Source organism: Oncorhynchus tshawytscha, linkage group LG16 (assembly GCF_018296145.1).
Source record: "Oncorhynchus tshawytscha isolate Ot180627B linkage group LG16, Otsh_v2.0, whole genome shotgun sequence".
Lineage (NCBI taxonomy): Eukaryota > Metazoa > Chordata > Actinopteri > Salmoniformes > Salmonidae > Oncorhynchus > Oncorhynchus tshawytscha.
The window spans coordinates 62,426,033-62,443,556 of record NC_056444.1 but is presented as its reverse complement, the minus strand read 5'-3'; the positions used below and the strand labels follow the sequence as shown (position 1 = coordinate 62,443,556).

At 41.8% G+C, this 17,524-nt stretch overlaps 1 protein-coding gene across 2 annotated transcripts in view; it reads right to left on the bottom strand.

The window, feature by feature from the left end:
* LOC112232575 (ephrin type-A receptor 2) overlaps positions 1 to 16,988 on the bottom strand; it is a 34,302-nt gene extending 17,314 nt beyond the window's left edge. Inside the window, exons 1-3 of one of the 2 annotated variants that reach the window (XM_024399637.2) lie at positions 16,902 to 16,988; positions 15,409 to 15,488; positions 12,631 to 13,282 (exon numbers count right to left, since the gene is read on the bottom strand). In XM_024399637.2, the coding sequence (XP_024255405.1) occupies positions 12,631 to 13,282; positions 15,409 to 15,474 (718 nt within the window). In that variant the 5' untranslated portion in view covers positions 15,475 to 15,488; positions 16,902 to 16,988. Of the gene's footprint in view, positions 1 to 12,630; positions 13,283 to 15,408; positions 15,489 to 16,765 lie in introns of both variants that reach the window. The other variant, XM_024399636.2, reaches the window with a different exon arrangement.
* Between the last annotated feature and the right edge of the window lie 536 nt (positions 16,989 to 17,524).

Sequence of the window (17,524 nt, the reverse complement as noted above, 5' to 3'; positions counted from 1 at the left end):
TGCAATCCGTTTTTTATAGAGCGTCGTCTTTATATCCGAAAATAATAATTTTGGGTATCATCTTTCCAAGAGCTCCATCTGAATTCACCCGCATCATTTTTAATATTTGGGCTTGGGGAGGGTATCAAGTCAGGTCGTGTCAAAAGGCTCAAGTCCAAGTTAAGTCACGAGTCATTGGTATTAAAGTCAAAGTCGAGTTGCAAGTCATCATATTTGTGACTCGAGTCCAAGTCATGTGACTCGAGTCCACACCTCTGGCTTCATGTGATGTATTGTTGTCTCTACATTCTTTCCCTTTGTGCTGTAGTCTGTGCCCAATAATGTTTGTACCATGTTGTGCTGCTGCCATGTTGTGTTGCTACCATGCTGTTTATGTAGTGTTGTGGTGTCTCTTGACGTGATGTGTGTTTTGTCCTACATTTTTATTTTATTTTTAATCCCAGCCCCCATCCCCGGAGGAATCCTTTTGCCTTTTGGTAGGCCGTCATTGTAAATAAGAACTTGTTCTAAACTGACTTAGCTAGTTAAATAAAAGGTTCGATTAAAAAATTAAGCCTGTATATACTTCCTCAAAATAGTCTGAATTAATAAAAAAAATAAAGAAATCGGGCATACATTTCTTCCAAGATCTTAGTCGCACAATTCTACATCTAACTAAGACATTAAGTGCAGTATTTCAAGTAAAAAATGTGCATGTGAAAATGAGTTGTCTATCGTTGAACACTAACACGCCATTGAAGAATCCCTACTGTTAACCAATCTCCGACGAAGGGGCGTAGACTTCAGCTTCAGAATTTTTTTATGTGCACAAACAGCTAAAAAAAAAAAACTTGCTGAAAGCCAAAACTAACAAAAACTGTACAAAATGTCATAATATTTGCACGAACTGTTCTGAACTTTTTCAGATGAGAAGCGTGCTTATTGACTAAAATGTATTTTTGGCTCCCATTTTCAGTTGTTTTGCATCTCTGTAATTTCTACGTGTTGCCACTAATGCTGCATGAGCAGGACAACGTCTCATTGGTGTATTAGGGGGTGGTGGAGGAGTAGTTGAGTAGAACAAAGTGTCTCTCTGATGGGGGAGGTATGGTAGTAACATGAAGCCAGGGGGCTCACAGAGAGAGGAGGGGGGTGGAGAGAGGGGGATGGTGGGGGTCAAGGTGTGGGGTGTGCGGGTTAAGGTGTGGGGAAATAGTAAAAAGGATTAGCTGACCAATGGAGCAGATGTAAGGGAATTACATCTGTTTTACAATTCCACTTAGGCTTGCATCTGGTTTTTAACAAACACAATACATTCCCTAATCCCTTTCTCTTCACACTCCTCCTCCCTCGGGCTGCTCACAGAACAGGGAGTAGTGCAAATGGGAGAGAGAGAGGTACAAATAGGAAGAAAGAAGCCATCAAATCACATTTTATTGGTTACATACACGTGATTAGCAGATGTTACTGCGTGTGTAGCGAAATGCTTGTAAACTAACAATGCCATTAAAACAACCATCACACAAACTAACAGAGGTCTAACACTAAATAGATGTCCCGTGACCTGTACTTCAACTACACTGCCCAAACAACAGCCACCACGGTCATCTAGGACACACTTCCTTTGTCTTTCCTTAAAGTCCAGGCTAGACATCCAGGTGGCAGTACATGCTGAATTCCAACAACATGTCTACTTCCTGTTAAGAGAGGCCAAATGAACCAATAAACAAAATTACTTATAATCGGTGGGGTGAAAAAGGAGTGACTGCGGGCAACAATGGAAAACAATAGAGAGTGGCTGCGGATTAGGTGGCGTCCGGTTTCCGCTGGAGCCCGTCCTGTCCGGGGGGGGGGCTGAGCTCACACACCAGCAGCACAATGCACAAATCTCCACGGCCCCACCACCACCACCACCCCGTTGCACAGGAATGCCATACAGAGGAAATATGCACCCAAAACCTGCCCTGGAAATGGAGCTATGTGGCACCTGGGAGTACTTATATGGCTGGATACTGGTAGAATAATAGGACAAATGTCTTTGACTCATACAAATTCAACACAGACACCAAATGTTTATTGTTCTTTGTTTTGTTTAAAGGACAATTCCACCACTTTATAACCAGTTATTATGCTGTTGGTATATATGCACTACTGTAAGATTTGATAGACATTTAAGTTAGCGCTTTTGTCAGTCATACTGCACGATACCTCATTTTCCATTACTTCTACATTGTCCTCATCTACAGTATAGTCCAATTCCCAGAGTCCATTTCACCTCCCAGGATGCAATGCTCCACCCTGTCTGCAGTTATCTTATGGCTAGCAAGCCTAGACAAAGCTTATGTCATAACTTATGAGTGCATTTCACATTACTTTTGGGTTGTAATAATATAATGCTTGCATGAATATCTTGCCAAATATATCCAAATGTCATTGTCACCAATCCATTGCATTACACTCAAAAATAAATTATAATCTAGATGCTAACGAATGCTAACTATATGTTAGTCTGATGGTTTGCTAGCACGCTAGTGCTACATCCGAAATAGTGTTTGCAACAATAACAGCAGTTTAATCTTAGAGACGATCTTAACATATAGTCCTGTTAGAACTCAACATTTACTATGAAATCACGACAAAATCCTAGTCTTTCGTGACAGCCTTAACAATTGTCCAAGCAACAACACTGTAGACCTATTGGAACTAATGAAAATATATAATATACACAAATATAGGCTATTTGGAAGGGAGCAATGGCTGCCGGAGCTGCAACTTTGGCGGTGATGGTGGGAGTGGTTTCGAAGAATGGAATCATGGGAGCGTGAGTCTTGAACAGAAAAAAATGGAAGAAGCCAACTATAAATATCATTCTATAGGTTATTGAGCGTCCATTGAAAATATATTTTTTACAGATGTTAGAGGAAGACCACCAGAGCACCATATACAGTGCATTCGGAAAGTATTCAGACCCCTCCTCCTTTCCACATTTTCTTACAGCCTTCTTCCAAAATGGATTAAATAAAACATTTTCCTCAATCTACACACAATACCCCATAACGACAAAGCGAAAACAAGCAAATTTGAGTTTAAAACAAAAACAGCGCTAAATGATATGGAGGTACTTATCATGTTCAGTTTAATGGGCCGCAAAGGCTTGTGTTGATCGATTGGGACCAAGAACATCACTTACAGTGCCTTCAGAAAGTATTCAGACCCCTTGACCTTTTCCCCCACATTTTGTTACTTTACAGCCTTAATCTAACATGGCAAAAATAAAAAATGTAATCAATCTACACAAAATACCCCATAATGACAAAGTGAAAACAGGTTTTTAGAAATGCTTGCAAATGTATTAAAAAAAGAAAAGAAAAGAAAAACCTTATTTACAGAAGCTTCAGACCCTTTGATATGAGACTCAAAATTGAGATCAGGTGCATCCTGTTTCCATTGATCATCCTTGAGATGTTGCTACAACTTGGAGTCCACCTGTGGTAAATTCAATTGATTGTACATAATTTGGAAAGGCACACCCCTGCCTATATAAAAAGGTCCCACAGTTGACAGTGCATATCAGAGCAAAAACCAAGCCATGAGGTCGAAGGAATTGTCCGTAGAGCTCCGAGACAGGACTGTGTTGAGGCACAGATCTGGGGAAGGGTAACAAAACAATTCTGCAGCATTGAAGGTCACCAAGAACACAGTGGCTGCCATCATTCTTGAATGGAAGAAGTTTGGAACCACCAAGATTTCCTAGAGCTGTCCGCCCGGCCAAACTGAGCAATCGGGAGAGAAGGGCCATGTTCAGGGAGCTGAACAAGAACCCGATGGTCACTCTGAAAGAGCTCCAGAGTTCCTCTGTGGAGTTGGGAGAACCTTCCAGAAGGACAACCATCTCTGCAGCACTCCACCAAGCAGGCCTTTATGGTAGAGTGGCCAGACGGAAGCCACTCCTCAGCAAAAAAGGCACATGACAGCCCGCTTGGAGATTGCCAAAAGGCATCTAAAGAACTCTCAGACCATGAGAAACAAGATTCTCTGGTCTGATGAAACCAAGATTGAACTCTGTGGCCTGAATGCCAAGCGTCACGTCTGGAGGAAACCTGGCACAATCCCTACGGTGAAGCACGGTGGTAGAAGCATCATGCTATGGGGATGTTTTTCAGCGGCAGGGACTGGGAGACTAGTCAGGATCGAGGGAAATATGAACGGAGCAAAGTAAACAGAGATCCTTGATGAAAACCTTCTCCAGAGCAGTCAGAACCTCAGACAGGGGCAAAAATTCACCTTCGAACAAGACAACAACCTTAAGCACACAGCCAAGACAACACAGGAGTGGCTTCAGGACAAGTCTCAATGTCCTTGAGTGGCTGTTAGTTTTAACTGCTGATTGCCCCTTTAACTGTACCTACCGCTGGATCCTAAAATCAATAGGATGTGACATTGTAACCACACCTTATAGGCCTATTGAATTCATGTAAAAGCAAAGGCTAAACTTGCGCCATCAATTCAAATGCATTATTCAACAGCATCAGTGAAACATATTTATAATTCACAATTTAGATAAATATTGGCCACTATGCCGTGAATTTCTTTAGGAATAATGACGGGTCCTACATTTATTCCAAATGGAGCTTCACCGTGATAGCGCATGACACTGATGAGGCAATTTACTCAGAGTCCCTCCATTATCTAGCCCACGCTCTGAACCTCAGTTTGAGAGGTCGATATCAACTTGGCACAAGATCACAGAAACACATTCAATGTAATCACAGTCAATCTCCTGAAACCTCCCCATTTTCAAAAGGTTAAGAAAGAAAGACTGATATGAACATCTGCTGAAAGTCCAAAAATAGCCCTTAATGAGGATTTCTTTGACTATCAACACAATGCAATCATAGGCCAAGTAAATCCACAGTATCCATAATGATGACTCCTCTTAAGCTATGGATTCCATGGAGCGGAAAATAGTATATGTAACACTGTAGGCCTATGCACCCCATCTGATAAAGAACAAAACGTCACAAACCAGTCCCAGAGATGTTTCTTTCTGATTACAATAAACAAGTTGGTTCCAGCACCAGACTGCACTGCTGATATGTTGCACCAAAATAACAATTGTTCCGCTCTTCATAATGACTCTCTAGGGAGTAAACTGGGGTGAATCCTCTCTTTTTGTCAAGTATTCACTATCACCTGTGTCATATCAATGCTGTGATCCCAGTAGACATATTCAGAACATTAAAACGTTTTTACATTTCAGTTGACACTTTATCTGGACAAAATGTGGACGTTTCTTGTCCAATATGTGAAGAACGGCAACTGTTTTTGCTGCATGTACAGCACAGGAGGTTGGTGGCACCTTGATTGGGGAGAATGGGCTTGTGTTAATGACTGGAGCGGAATAGTATGAAATACATGGTTTCCAGGTGTTTGATGCCATTACATTTGCTCTATTCCGGCCATTATTATGAGCCGATATGAGACGGTGCCAACAGATATGCAGCTCTGCTTCTAGCTCCTAAGCAGCAGTATTTCATTTTTCTGTGTGATATTTCTTACATTATTAGGCCAGAAAGATTTTTGTGTTATTGCATACAACTGGAAATTACTTTTGGATATCCCCAGCATTACTACCAAGAATATAACTTTCATGAAGTGCTTTGAGAGGCTAGTTAAGGATCATATCACCTCTACCTTCCTTGATACCTTAGATCCACTTCACTTACCGCCCCAATAGATCCACAGACGATGCAATCGCCATCACACTGCACACTGCCCTATTCCATTTGGACAAGAGGAATATGTAAACTAAGCAAAAAAAGAAACAGCCCTTTTTCAGGACCCTGTCTTTCAAAGATAATTTGTAAAAATCCAAATAACGTCATAGATCTTCATTATAAAGGGATTAAACACTGTGTCCCATGCTTATTCAATAACCCATAAACAATTAAAAGAACACGCACCTGTGGAACAGTTGTTAAGACACTAACAGCTTACAGACGGTAGGCAATTAAGGTCACACTTATGAAAACTTAGGACACCAAAGAGGCCTTTCTACTGACTCTGAAAAACACCAAAAGAAAGATGCCCAGGGTCCGTGCTCATCTGCGTGAACGTGCCTTAGGCATGCTGCAAGGAGGCATGAGGACTGCAGATGTGGCCAGGGCAATAAATTGCAATGTCCGTACTGTGAGACACCTAAGACAGCGCTACAGGGAGACAGGACGGACAGCTGATGGTCCTCGCAGTGGCAGACCACGTGTAACAACACCTGCACAGGATCGGTACATCCGAACATCACGCCTGCGGTACAGGATGGCAACAACAACTGCCCGAATTACACCAGGAATGCACAATCCCTCCATCAGTGCTCAGACTGTCCGCTATAGGCTGAGAGAGGCTGGACTGAGGGCTTGTAGGCTTGTTGTAATGGTCCACCCACACAGTGTGGTGAAGGAGGAGCAACAGCACCTCTTCAACTAAATTTGGCTTGGCCCCTAAGACCAGCAAACTATTACAGATGCACAATTGAGAGCATAATGTCGGGCTGTATCACTGCCTGGTAAGGCAAACTGCACCGCCCGCAACCGCAGGTCTCTCCTGTGCGGTCTGCTCAACACATCACCGGGGGCAAACTACCTGCCCTCCAGGACGCAGACAGCACCCGATGTCACAGGTAGGTCAAAAAGATAATCAAGGACATCAACTACCCAAGCCACGGCCTGTTCACACCAACTATCATCCAGAAGGCGAGGTCAGTACAGGTGCATCAAAGCTGGGACCGAGAGACTGAAAAACAGCTTCCGTCTTAGGGCCATCAGACTGTTAAATAGCCATCACTAGCCGGCTTCCACAACCCTGCTGCCCTGTATACATAGACTTGGAATCACTGGCCACTTCAATATTGTTTAAATAATGTTTTCACATCTTATATGTATATACTGTATTTTAGTCAAAGCCACTCCAACATTGCTCAATCTAATATTTATATATTTCTTAATTCTGTTCTTTTACATGTGTGTATTGTTGTGAATAGTTTTTCAATACTACTGCACTGTTGGAGCTAAGAACACAAGCATTTCGCTACACCTGCAATAACATCTGCTAAATTTGATTTGATTCTGCCCTCAGCAGCCTCCTGTGATGTGCAGTATGTGTATCCCCACCAAACTACGGTACACAGATCAGGCATACTTTTCAAATGTTGCGTCTGTTTATTATTTTTGGAGACAGTTGTCAAATAAGCAAAACATACTTGTTTTATTTACTGGCATACACAGAACAGCACAAAGTCTAAATAGTCACATCTGGGTCGTGTGAAACGGAATGTTGCGATTCAATTGGTGTCACATTCAGTAGATGCACACAGACCAACCATAATAATATCTTCATCATCCAGAGAGCAATAGAAAAATGTTGTCTTGTAGCTGGTTCCATGAGGGAATAGTCAGTAATAATGTTACTTTTGATCATAAAACTTACAGGAGAGTTGGAAAATGGAGATTAGAAAGGGGGGTAGAGCCTGGGAGCAATAAAAGAGATTACGAAAGGGAAAAAAGAAAATAGAACGAGCAAAAGAAATGAGGGCAGGAAGACAAAGACGCAGGCAGAACCAGTAGTTACTGCACATAAAGCACACACACCCAAGTCAATTACTACCCATAAAGTCATTCACCACACGGCAGGCACAGTCATGCAGCTTCAACTTAGTCACCGACATCAGTTTAGGGGAGAGGAAAACTAGGCCTAGATTACTGGAAAAGGGAAATCCTCCTTTGGGAGAAAATAACCTTAACAGAACTAATTTACTGGTTCCCTCAGGATTTTTCCCACAGACAAAAAAAAGAGCTCAACAACATTCAGACTGTGTGTAAACAAGAGCATTTAGATACTGAGTGTGCGTCTCAAATGGCCCTGGTCAAAAATAGTGCAGTTCATAGGGAATAGGATGCCATTTGGAACGCAGGTCAAGTTGGCCTTAAGACATATTTGCCCAGCTCTGGGATGAGTGTACATGTGCCTTTAATGTGGGTGACAGGGTGTGGGCACGGTCAGCTCGACACAATCCAAGGAGCAGCCAGGTCAAATGTGTGTCTTTGTGTGGTAACAAAGTTTGTGTTCCTTTCTGCCAGCAAAGATTATGTGTAAAGAAAGGCATTCTTAGAGGGTAGGAAGCATGAGTTTTTACTCAACACGGTGTGGTCAAAGACTTAGTTGTAGTCACGATCTGGTAACCTATAACTATACTGAACAAAAATATAAACGTATCACGTAAAGTGTTGGTCTCATGGTTCATGAGCTGAAATGAAAAGATCCCAGAAATATTCCATATCCACAAAAAGCTTATTTCTTCATTTTGTGCACAAATGTATTTACATCCCTGTTAGTGAGCTAATTGAACAGCATTACCATTACACGGGTGCACCTTGTACTGGGGACAATAAAAGGCAACTCGAAAATGTGCAGTTTTGTCACACAACACAATGTCACAGATTTCTCAAGTTGAGGGAGTTTTCAATTGGCATGCTGACTGCAGGAATGTCCATCAGAGCTGTTGCCAGATAAATTAATATTCAATTATCTACTATAAGCCACTGTCATTTTAAAGAATTTGGCAGTATGTCCAACTGGCCTCACAACCACTGACCAGGTTTAACCATGCCAGACCAGGACCTCCACATCTGGCTTCTTCACCTGCGGGATCATCTGAGACCAGCCACCTGGACAGCTGATGAAACTGTGGGTTTGCACAACCGAAGAATTTCTGCAAAAACTGTCAGAAACCATCTCAGGGAAACTCATCTGAGTGCTCGTCATCCTGACCAGGGTGTTGACCTGACTGCAGTTTATCATTGTAACTGACTTCAGTGGGCAAATGCTCACCTTCGATGGCCACTGGTATGCCAGACAAGTGTGCTCTTCACGGATGAATCCCAGTTTTAACTGTACAGGGCAGATGGCTTTGTGGGGGAAAGCGGTTTGCTGATGTCAACGTGAACAGAGTGCCCCATGGTGGCGGTGGGTTATGGTATAGGCAGGCATAAGCTATGGACAACAAACACAATTGCATTTTATCGAAGGCCATTTGATTGCACAGAGATACCGTGAAGTGATCCAGAGGCCCATTGTTGTGCCATACATCCGCCACCATATGTTTCAGTACGATAATGCACAGCCCCATGTCGCAAAGACCTGTACACAATTCCTGGAAGCTGAAAACGTCCCAGTTCTTCCATAGCCTCCATACTCAGCAGACATGTCACCCACTGAGCATGTTGGGGATGCTCGGGATCGACGTGTACGACAGCGTGTTCTAGTTCCTGCCAATACCAAACAAGTTCACAAATCCATTGAAGAGGAGTGGGACAACATTCAACAGGGCACAATCAACAGCCCGATCAACTCTATGCGAAGAAGATGTGTCCGGCTGCATGATGCAAATGATGGCCACACCAGATAAACTGTTTTTATTTTAAGGTATTCCCTGTCATGTGAAATCCATATATTAGGGCCTAATTAATTAATTTCAATTGACAAATGTCCTTATATGAATTGTAACTCAGTAAAATCTTTGAAATTTTTGCATGTTGCATTTATATTTTTGTTTAGTGTACACACAGTGGTTTGAGAATTTTTACATATTTCTTAACTTATTTCCGGATAGCTTCAGAACTACCCACAATGCACTATTTCTCAACATCATATGGAGAACCGGTGCTACCTAGCTAGTTCCAGCTGGCTAACATTAGCTACTCGCTATGCTAGCATGTAATTACATTCCAAACCAAGTGTTGTTGCTGGTGAAAATCTACAAAGAAACCATATAACTTCATGCGAAAGATCTCTTCTCCTGTGCGTTTAGTAGTGGTAGTCAAGCGAGCAATGTAGTAGTTTTCCGTCATTCGTAGCTAGTGCAGTAATACCCACATATTGCCATAATATCCACAAGGACGGAGTTACAACTCAGAAATGAGAAGCTAGCTTTGAAGCGGGACCGGTTTATTCGGTTTTGGAATGAGACTGACTGAAACCAGGTGCTGTGCCGAGCGTGAAGCCTGCAACCTCTATTTCCTACCGACCTACTGGTACATCGCGAAAGTCTGCAGTGATGGAGATAAACCGGTTAAATTCAATGTGGATTAGCTGACTCTCCCTCGGCTGGTGAAACGGCCTCTCCCTCTGAAGGCCTCTCATTGGCTCTTTAACTTAGGTAGCTAATTTAGCGTCAATTGGTAAGTCTCTGTTCTCTCTACTTTATATCTGATGGCAATTTTTGTTGTTGTGTTCTATGGTTCCAGCCTGTGCTAGACTAGTTGTTGTCTGGCTTACTACTCAGCTATGTTGAATGTGGTGGTTGGCTAGCTAGCAGGCTAAAATAAACTTTAGCAGGATGGCTTGCTTGCTAGCTAAGATAACGGCATGTACTGGTAACATTATTTGATAATTGGTTAGATGGCGTTATGCATTTAGGACACTTTGGTTTACTTTAATATAGCTGTAAGCTAGGTGTTGATAGCAACTGGCCGACTCACGCAGTGCTAACGTAATGTTAGCAGGCTGGTAGGCCTAGCGTAAGTAGGCTAGTTGGCTAGCAACCTTGCAAGCTGATATGTAACAATACATTCATAAAGTAGTAGCTTGCAAATAGGCAGAAAATTTGAGTGCAAACGATTTGTTTAATTAGAAATTATTTCTGTTGGAGTTTATATTATAGGGAATAGTCTGGCTTGCCAGGTTATCCATATTACGTCACACCACGCAAATGTTTTTCCAGCATAAGCATTCTGATCAGTTTTATGTAATAACTCGAAAAATAGAAAAGTGAAGTGTAACTTTGCATTGGGACTTTTGATGCGCATTCTAATGCTAATCCATATGTTACATGTGATTACATTTATGCTACCTACCCTTTAAGGAAGAAAACTGTCAATGTCAACAGTGAGTCAACTGGAGCACACTGCATGGGGGGGAAGAGGGTGCGTGTGTGTGTGTGTATGTCTTTGCGTGTGCATTTGATGTACTGTATGCACAGTTTTATCTGTGTATGTTTCCACTCCTAATGCCAAGCTCATTCACTTTCACCTTACACGGTAGCTTTCTGTATTCAACCTGTATTCAGCCTCAATCCATTTTTTCTGTAAGGTGGGAGCAGGAGTGCGTCCCAAATGGCATCCTATTCCCTATGTATAGGGCTGTGGTCAAAAGTAGTGCACTATATAGGGAATAGGGTCCTATTTGGGACACAGGCCAGGAGTTTTCCATAGGGAATTCCTCAGACCTGCAGTAATCTGGGAGTAAATGGAAGAGGAATGCAGTGGAGAATGGGAAGGGGAGGGTGAGAGGAGCCAGTGCCTACAGCTCAACACTGCACCTCATTGTTCTCCTACCTTTACATTCCATTCCTCACTTAAAAAAAAAAATCTCACACACACACACACACACACACACACACACACACACACACACACACACACACACACACTACCAATGGAGGGGAAACAGATTGTGTGTGTGTGTGTGTGTGTGTGTCTCCCAGAATCAGTGGTGTAGCAACATGCTTAATGTTCCAGTGATGGGAGTTTGCCACATCGCGGAACAGCTCCTAACAGGCCTGAGCATGCCAACATGCTCTCTCTCTCTCTCACCCTGCTGCAGTCACACACAAAAACACTCACATGGTGAAACCTAGTCTCTTACAGCAGATATGAGAGAGAGAGGGAGAGAAGGAATGCCCAATGACTTAAGGAATGACAATTTCTCTGATGCATGTAACGAAGAAAGCCAGAGAACTGAAATTGAATTGAAATTGAATTGATAACCAGAGTGGCTTTCTCTCCTCCACCTCTCTACCCTCATCTTACCTTGCAGAAGTCAATACACCACCAGTACAGTTTCAGAGTGACTTCTGCCTCTCCAGTCTTTGAGCAACATCTGTCATTTTGGCAGGACTGAGGAGATGTAGACTAGAGGGCCTCTGATGAGGACTTGAATGCAACATGGTGGCAACATGACTACAAAGCCCAGGTAAGACTATGTATGAGTATTTAAGATAAGAGAATGAATGAATGACAATAAATTAGCAGGATACTAGCTTACAAGGGCCAAAGGTCCTGATAAAAATGGCTACTAACAAGAGTGGGTGACCGCAAACACTTTTCAGTTATGGAATGATGCCGAGAATCAGATTTTCCACTTTAAAATGCATGTCAAACAAAAACAAATGATTGCAAAGTTAAACAAACCAGCCAAATATGCACAAGGATGACATTGAACAATTTCCATTAAAAATGTAGCATAAATGCATTTACATGAAGAACAGTGCAGATGCAAAGTTTGGGAACAGAATGGCTGTTTGTGCTGTTTGTTCCGTCATTCTGTTACCAAACTTTGCATTTGCGCTGTTCTTTAAGTAAATGTATTTTGTAAAATTCTGTGGAAATTGTAAAAAAAAAATGTTCAAGTGAAAAATCGGAGTCTCAGCATCATTATGTTACTGTGTCTTTTAAATATTTGCATTTTTTATAGCCAACACAAATTAAAAAACATAACTCACACTCACAAGCCCCCACACACATACACAGCATTAGAATCCATGATGCGAGAGAGGAAAGATTCTCAGACCACCAGCCAACAAAGGAACATACACCTTACCTCGGCATGTGCCGTTGACGGCCTCGTAGCCAGGCCTACATTGGCACTGTCCGACGGGCACCACCCACTCTCCATCCACCGTGCAGTAGATGCGGGGCGTCTCCTCGCTCACAGCATTCTCTACGCAGGCCCCTGCCACCTCCCTCAGGGCCTGGTTCTCCCCCCCCCCTGCCACTGTTTCGGGGAAGGCTGCCAGGCTTTTGACAGTGGCCGGGCAGGTCTTGTAGTAGACCCTGACAGAGAGCAGCGCCACACAGGCCCCGATGTCTTGGAAGGCAAGGTAGAACCCTTTCCTGCTGAGACTCTCCACCACCCGCGTCTCTGTGTTGATGTGCAGCTCATTGCGGCTGGTGATCTCGTCGGGTGCGATGGTTGCCACCTTCTTGAACTGGCCCTTGCGGAAGTTGGTGCCGATATCAGCGTCCGACTCAGAGGAGAACAGGTTGAAGGTCTCCTTGCAGGTAAGCGATGAGCCGTCGAACGAGTTGCAGTCACGCACGATGAACTGCAGCTCCACAAAGACTCTAGAGGCTGACGGGCGGCGCTGGATGAAGGTGGTGCGCAGCCAGTTGTCCTGCTCACGCTCGCCCACGTTACACACCGAGTAGGTATAGAACTGTGAGCCGTTGAGACTCCTCTGGACCACCTCCCACTGAAACAACCACACAGACAGACTATCAGGAATTCAGTCAAACACTTACTCTGTGGGATACATTTTAAGCAAAGTTAAAATGTTCAATGCTTATTGGGGTTCCCTACTGCCCATGTTGACATCTTAAATTCTAATGAGGGTGCCTTGATTTGTTATAGGAGTGACTAGCACCCCTGTAATTTTAACCCTGGAGGCAAAGGGAAAGTAAGTGAGGGAGACCCCAAAGGAACATATCAAGACATAAGTGGCGAAAAAAGTCCAGAGGTCTTAGCGAAGGAATGAAGCCCACTGATTTTTACAATACTATTGAAATACCCCTGAGGCCTGTCAACAATGAGGCATCTTAAGCAAGATGTTGACCCATGTATCCAACTCTTGCTGCCACAGCAGTTAGACATTTTAGTGAGAAGTCTTCCAACTAGGGCTGTGGCGGTCACGAAATTTCATCAGCCGGGGATTGTCAAGCAAATACCTGTTGGTCTCACGGTAATTGACTGTTAATTAACAAACACATTTAGCATCTCCTGGCTTCCACACAACAAAGTTGAATAAATCCATGTAATATAGCCTACACCTTCACAATAAATCCTTTATTTATTTTGGACCGTTCTAAAGAAGCATGATATGAAGAAATGTAGTTCATTTCAGAAGAAAAGAATAGCATACTCCGAGTTGTCCTTATGTTAGGTCCTGATGTGGTTATGCCAAATGGCTGTGGGCTAGACTAGTAGATTTAGCAGACAAGATTTGTTTATAATTCCATGGCATTATTTTATAGTATGAAGGATACAATTGAACAAACCTGTATAAAAAATATATATATTTTCTCTAAGCGATTTGAGGGAGTGCGCACATGCGGCTATTCTGTGTTGAGCGGTTAACAAAGAAATAGGTACTCCTATATGCTTAATTTAGAGAAGCCTATTTACCATGACTAAGTGGTCATATGGAATTTGACTGCCTTTATGACTCGTGACCGCAGGTGTGGCGGTAATACGGTCACCGCAACAGCCCTACTTCTAACATGCTTCAGCGTAATAGTGGAGGCTCAAATACATTTGGCCCCACGGGTGGCTGAGCCTGTGGTTTGTTCTCTGCATGTTTCCACTATGCTATTTATTAAAGGAATGTGCTTTGTTGGCTGACTGTGTGGCATCACATATAAAACGGAGGCATGCAACACAAGAGCAAGAAGCTCCATAAAACTATTACAAAATGTTTTAATGGGTGATTCAAACGTGGTAGAAACATTTTGAATTATAATACATGATATCATAATTATCTTGATACGTGTCAATTTGGTCTACAATTAAGTGCTATAAAAACATAAAATATTGTAAAATAACAACTATTCAGGCTTTCAATTAACTTTATCTTCCTGGTCTATACAGTAGTTGAACTTCAGCAAGATTGTGCCAGGTGAAATTCAACATAACTGTTAGTACACAATTGAAGACACTATTTTGAGGAATTTTAAGATTTTAAGGATTATGTATGTTCAGCATGCCCAAATTTGCCTTTGAGTCATCAACCCATCAAAGAGACCAACTTGTAATTATTTGCATGCAACTGAATGACCACTCAAATGTTAATGACACAAAATTGGGCCCAAGCACGCATGACACAAAAGCAAACGATAAGAAAAAAAACAACAATCTGTTTTACTGTGATGAAAGACAACCCGTTTTCTACTTATGGGAAACGACAGATAACTTAACTCGCTACATCAAATTTTCCCCAAAAGGTACCATATGCTCCAAACTTAAGTTAATTGCACCCTTACATACATTTCTGAAGCGAGGGACTTAAAACCACAAGTATTCTCTACCACGCTTGCTATAACTGCCATTCTCTCCAGTCTGTCTCTCCCTTGGAGAGTCCAGACATGATACGCACTAAAACCCAACCCCCATTAGAATAATATGACCCTTTCACATATTTAACTTGACATTACAATGACTAACATTTGTACTTGAGCACCAAGTTGTAAAGGCAGATACTGGCAAATAAGAGTTGTGAAAGTAGTGTGAAGGTGAGACATGGCATATCATGTGCTACTCCAGCCCTACTTCCCCAAAGAGAAGAGTACAGGAACAGGGCATAGAAAAGAGTGGATGGATACTTACCCCTTGCTTGTCTCCTTGTTCATATGGCCCGGTCAGCCAGCCTAGCTCACTCCCTGATGCCCTCATATCCAACAGCACCTCTGCACAAGGGAAAAAGTCCAAATTAAGTCTAATTCAACCACTTTACTTAGTGAAGCGCAGCAATGCGCACATGGTAGTAGGCTATAAGCGCAAATGTTCCATTAGCAGAAAACACCATTATCAAACGTGACCGCAAATGCAATTATGCATGTAATACTATTATTATAAAAGGGTGCATTTTTATGGTATCTTCCCCAAACTTGAAACTCGTGCGCTGCTAATATATGCCAGTTAGGCTCTACACCCCATGTAAAGCAGATTAATGTGCTTCATTTTAAGATGGTATTTGGCCACTTTAGTTGTGATACAAAGCTTATTAAAACATATGGGCTAGGCTACATGAGGTGTGCAGTCGCAAAGGGCATTGTTTCTTATTGCTGGACATCATACACAAGTGATAATATATAATTCACAAGTGATAAACTAATATTGTCACCCATCAGACTATTTTTGATGTAATCTTGTCTTAATGTGATTGCTGTAACAGAGAGAGCTGGGACAAGTACACTTTGAAGTTCATTTGCTTCTTGGTATTATAATTGCCACTCTAATATTTACTCCATTTAACTTTGTATTCCCTTACACTTCCTAAATTGAGACTTAAACATAGGCATATCTCAGTGACTTAAAAATAAAAAGGAAGCTTAGGGTGTAGTTATTAACTTGATGAAATAGATGATAAAGTTAGTATATTCTATCATTCAGCGTGCACTAAGTAGTAACAGACATGAATGTTCAGCCCAGCCATGCAGATAATTATCCGTCTCCCATATGTAGTTGTTAGGCTACCTTGCACTGACAAGTGTGAAATCGTTTTTTAATTCCTTTTGAAAAAATATCGAAAGAAATCTCCACTTAATATTTTTTTGGGGAAAAGTATCTGATCATTTTATTTCAGTGTAGGACAACTATGGCAAAGTAGCATAGTCTTTTTTTTGTCTAAGAGTCTGTGCTATATTTAATATGTTCATACAATGTCATACTGCAACCTTATTGATCTAGAGACAATCTGTAAATTCAAAATTCCAACCTCATGTTGATAAAGTGATCAGGGATAGACAGCTGATAATCGAATGTTTTTTGTTTTTTTTTAACTTTGTGGTCAAAATGCAACAACAAAAACCAAACATTTCTACAAGTTGCGTTATTGTATCAGTGTGTTCTTGCGCTGCGCTTTTATACGTTCAACTTCCTCGTGGTCCCACAACCTGGGCATAGGAGGATAGACTTGTTGCAAGAGGAGAAATTATATTTGTAAAAGTAGTACTTCGCTTACCTTCTTTAGTTTGCAGTGTAATAAATATAAAGCTAATAAATACATAGGAAAACAACAAGAGCTTAATTCCACGGGGATCCATTTGGGAAAGTGTTCTTCTTATTTCTAGGCTAGGTTGGGATACTTCAACACTCACATTAGTTGCTCAACTGAACGCTGAGCTCGCGGAAGCGTCATTCACAAATGAGGAGGTCATCAACCCCCGCCTGTTGGAATGTCATCAATTCCTTATAGGGAGGGGGTGTGGCAAACAGGAAAGTGGCATTGGCATTACGCTTTGATGGCCTCAATAATTTGCCTGAGCCACAAGCAAAGCAGATATATTAAAACATGTGGCCTATTTACTTTTTTATGTTTCTTTCTCTGTCTATAAAATAAGAAGATTACTGTGTGAAACTCATGACAAAAGTAAATAAACAAGATTGTTTTCCTATTCATATTCTAGAATCTGAAGCAGTGTGACACAAACACAATTACTCCACAAAGTCAAGAGAAATGGCAAATCATTTTACATATGGTCTTTAGAATTTGAAATACCATCCACTTGATCAATATTAGTGAAGTAGAACATAATCTGTATTCTCAGGGGGAGAGATAGAGAGGTTGGAGTATGGATTTTGGGGTGTGGGAGGGTGTGCTGGTATGTATGAATATAGAGGATTAAAGAATCCATCACCTAGCAACTACTTTGCAAAGGAATTTGAGAGTCAAGCTCTGTCTACTTTCATTATTTATTGTACAGTGTAACTATGATTATGT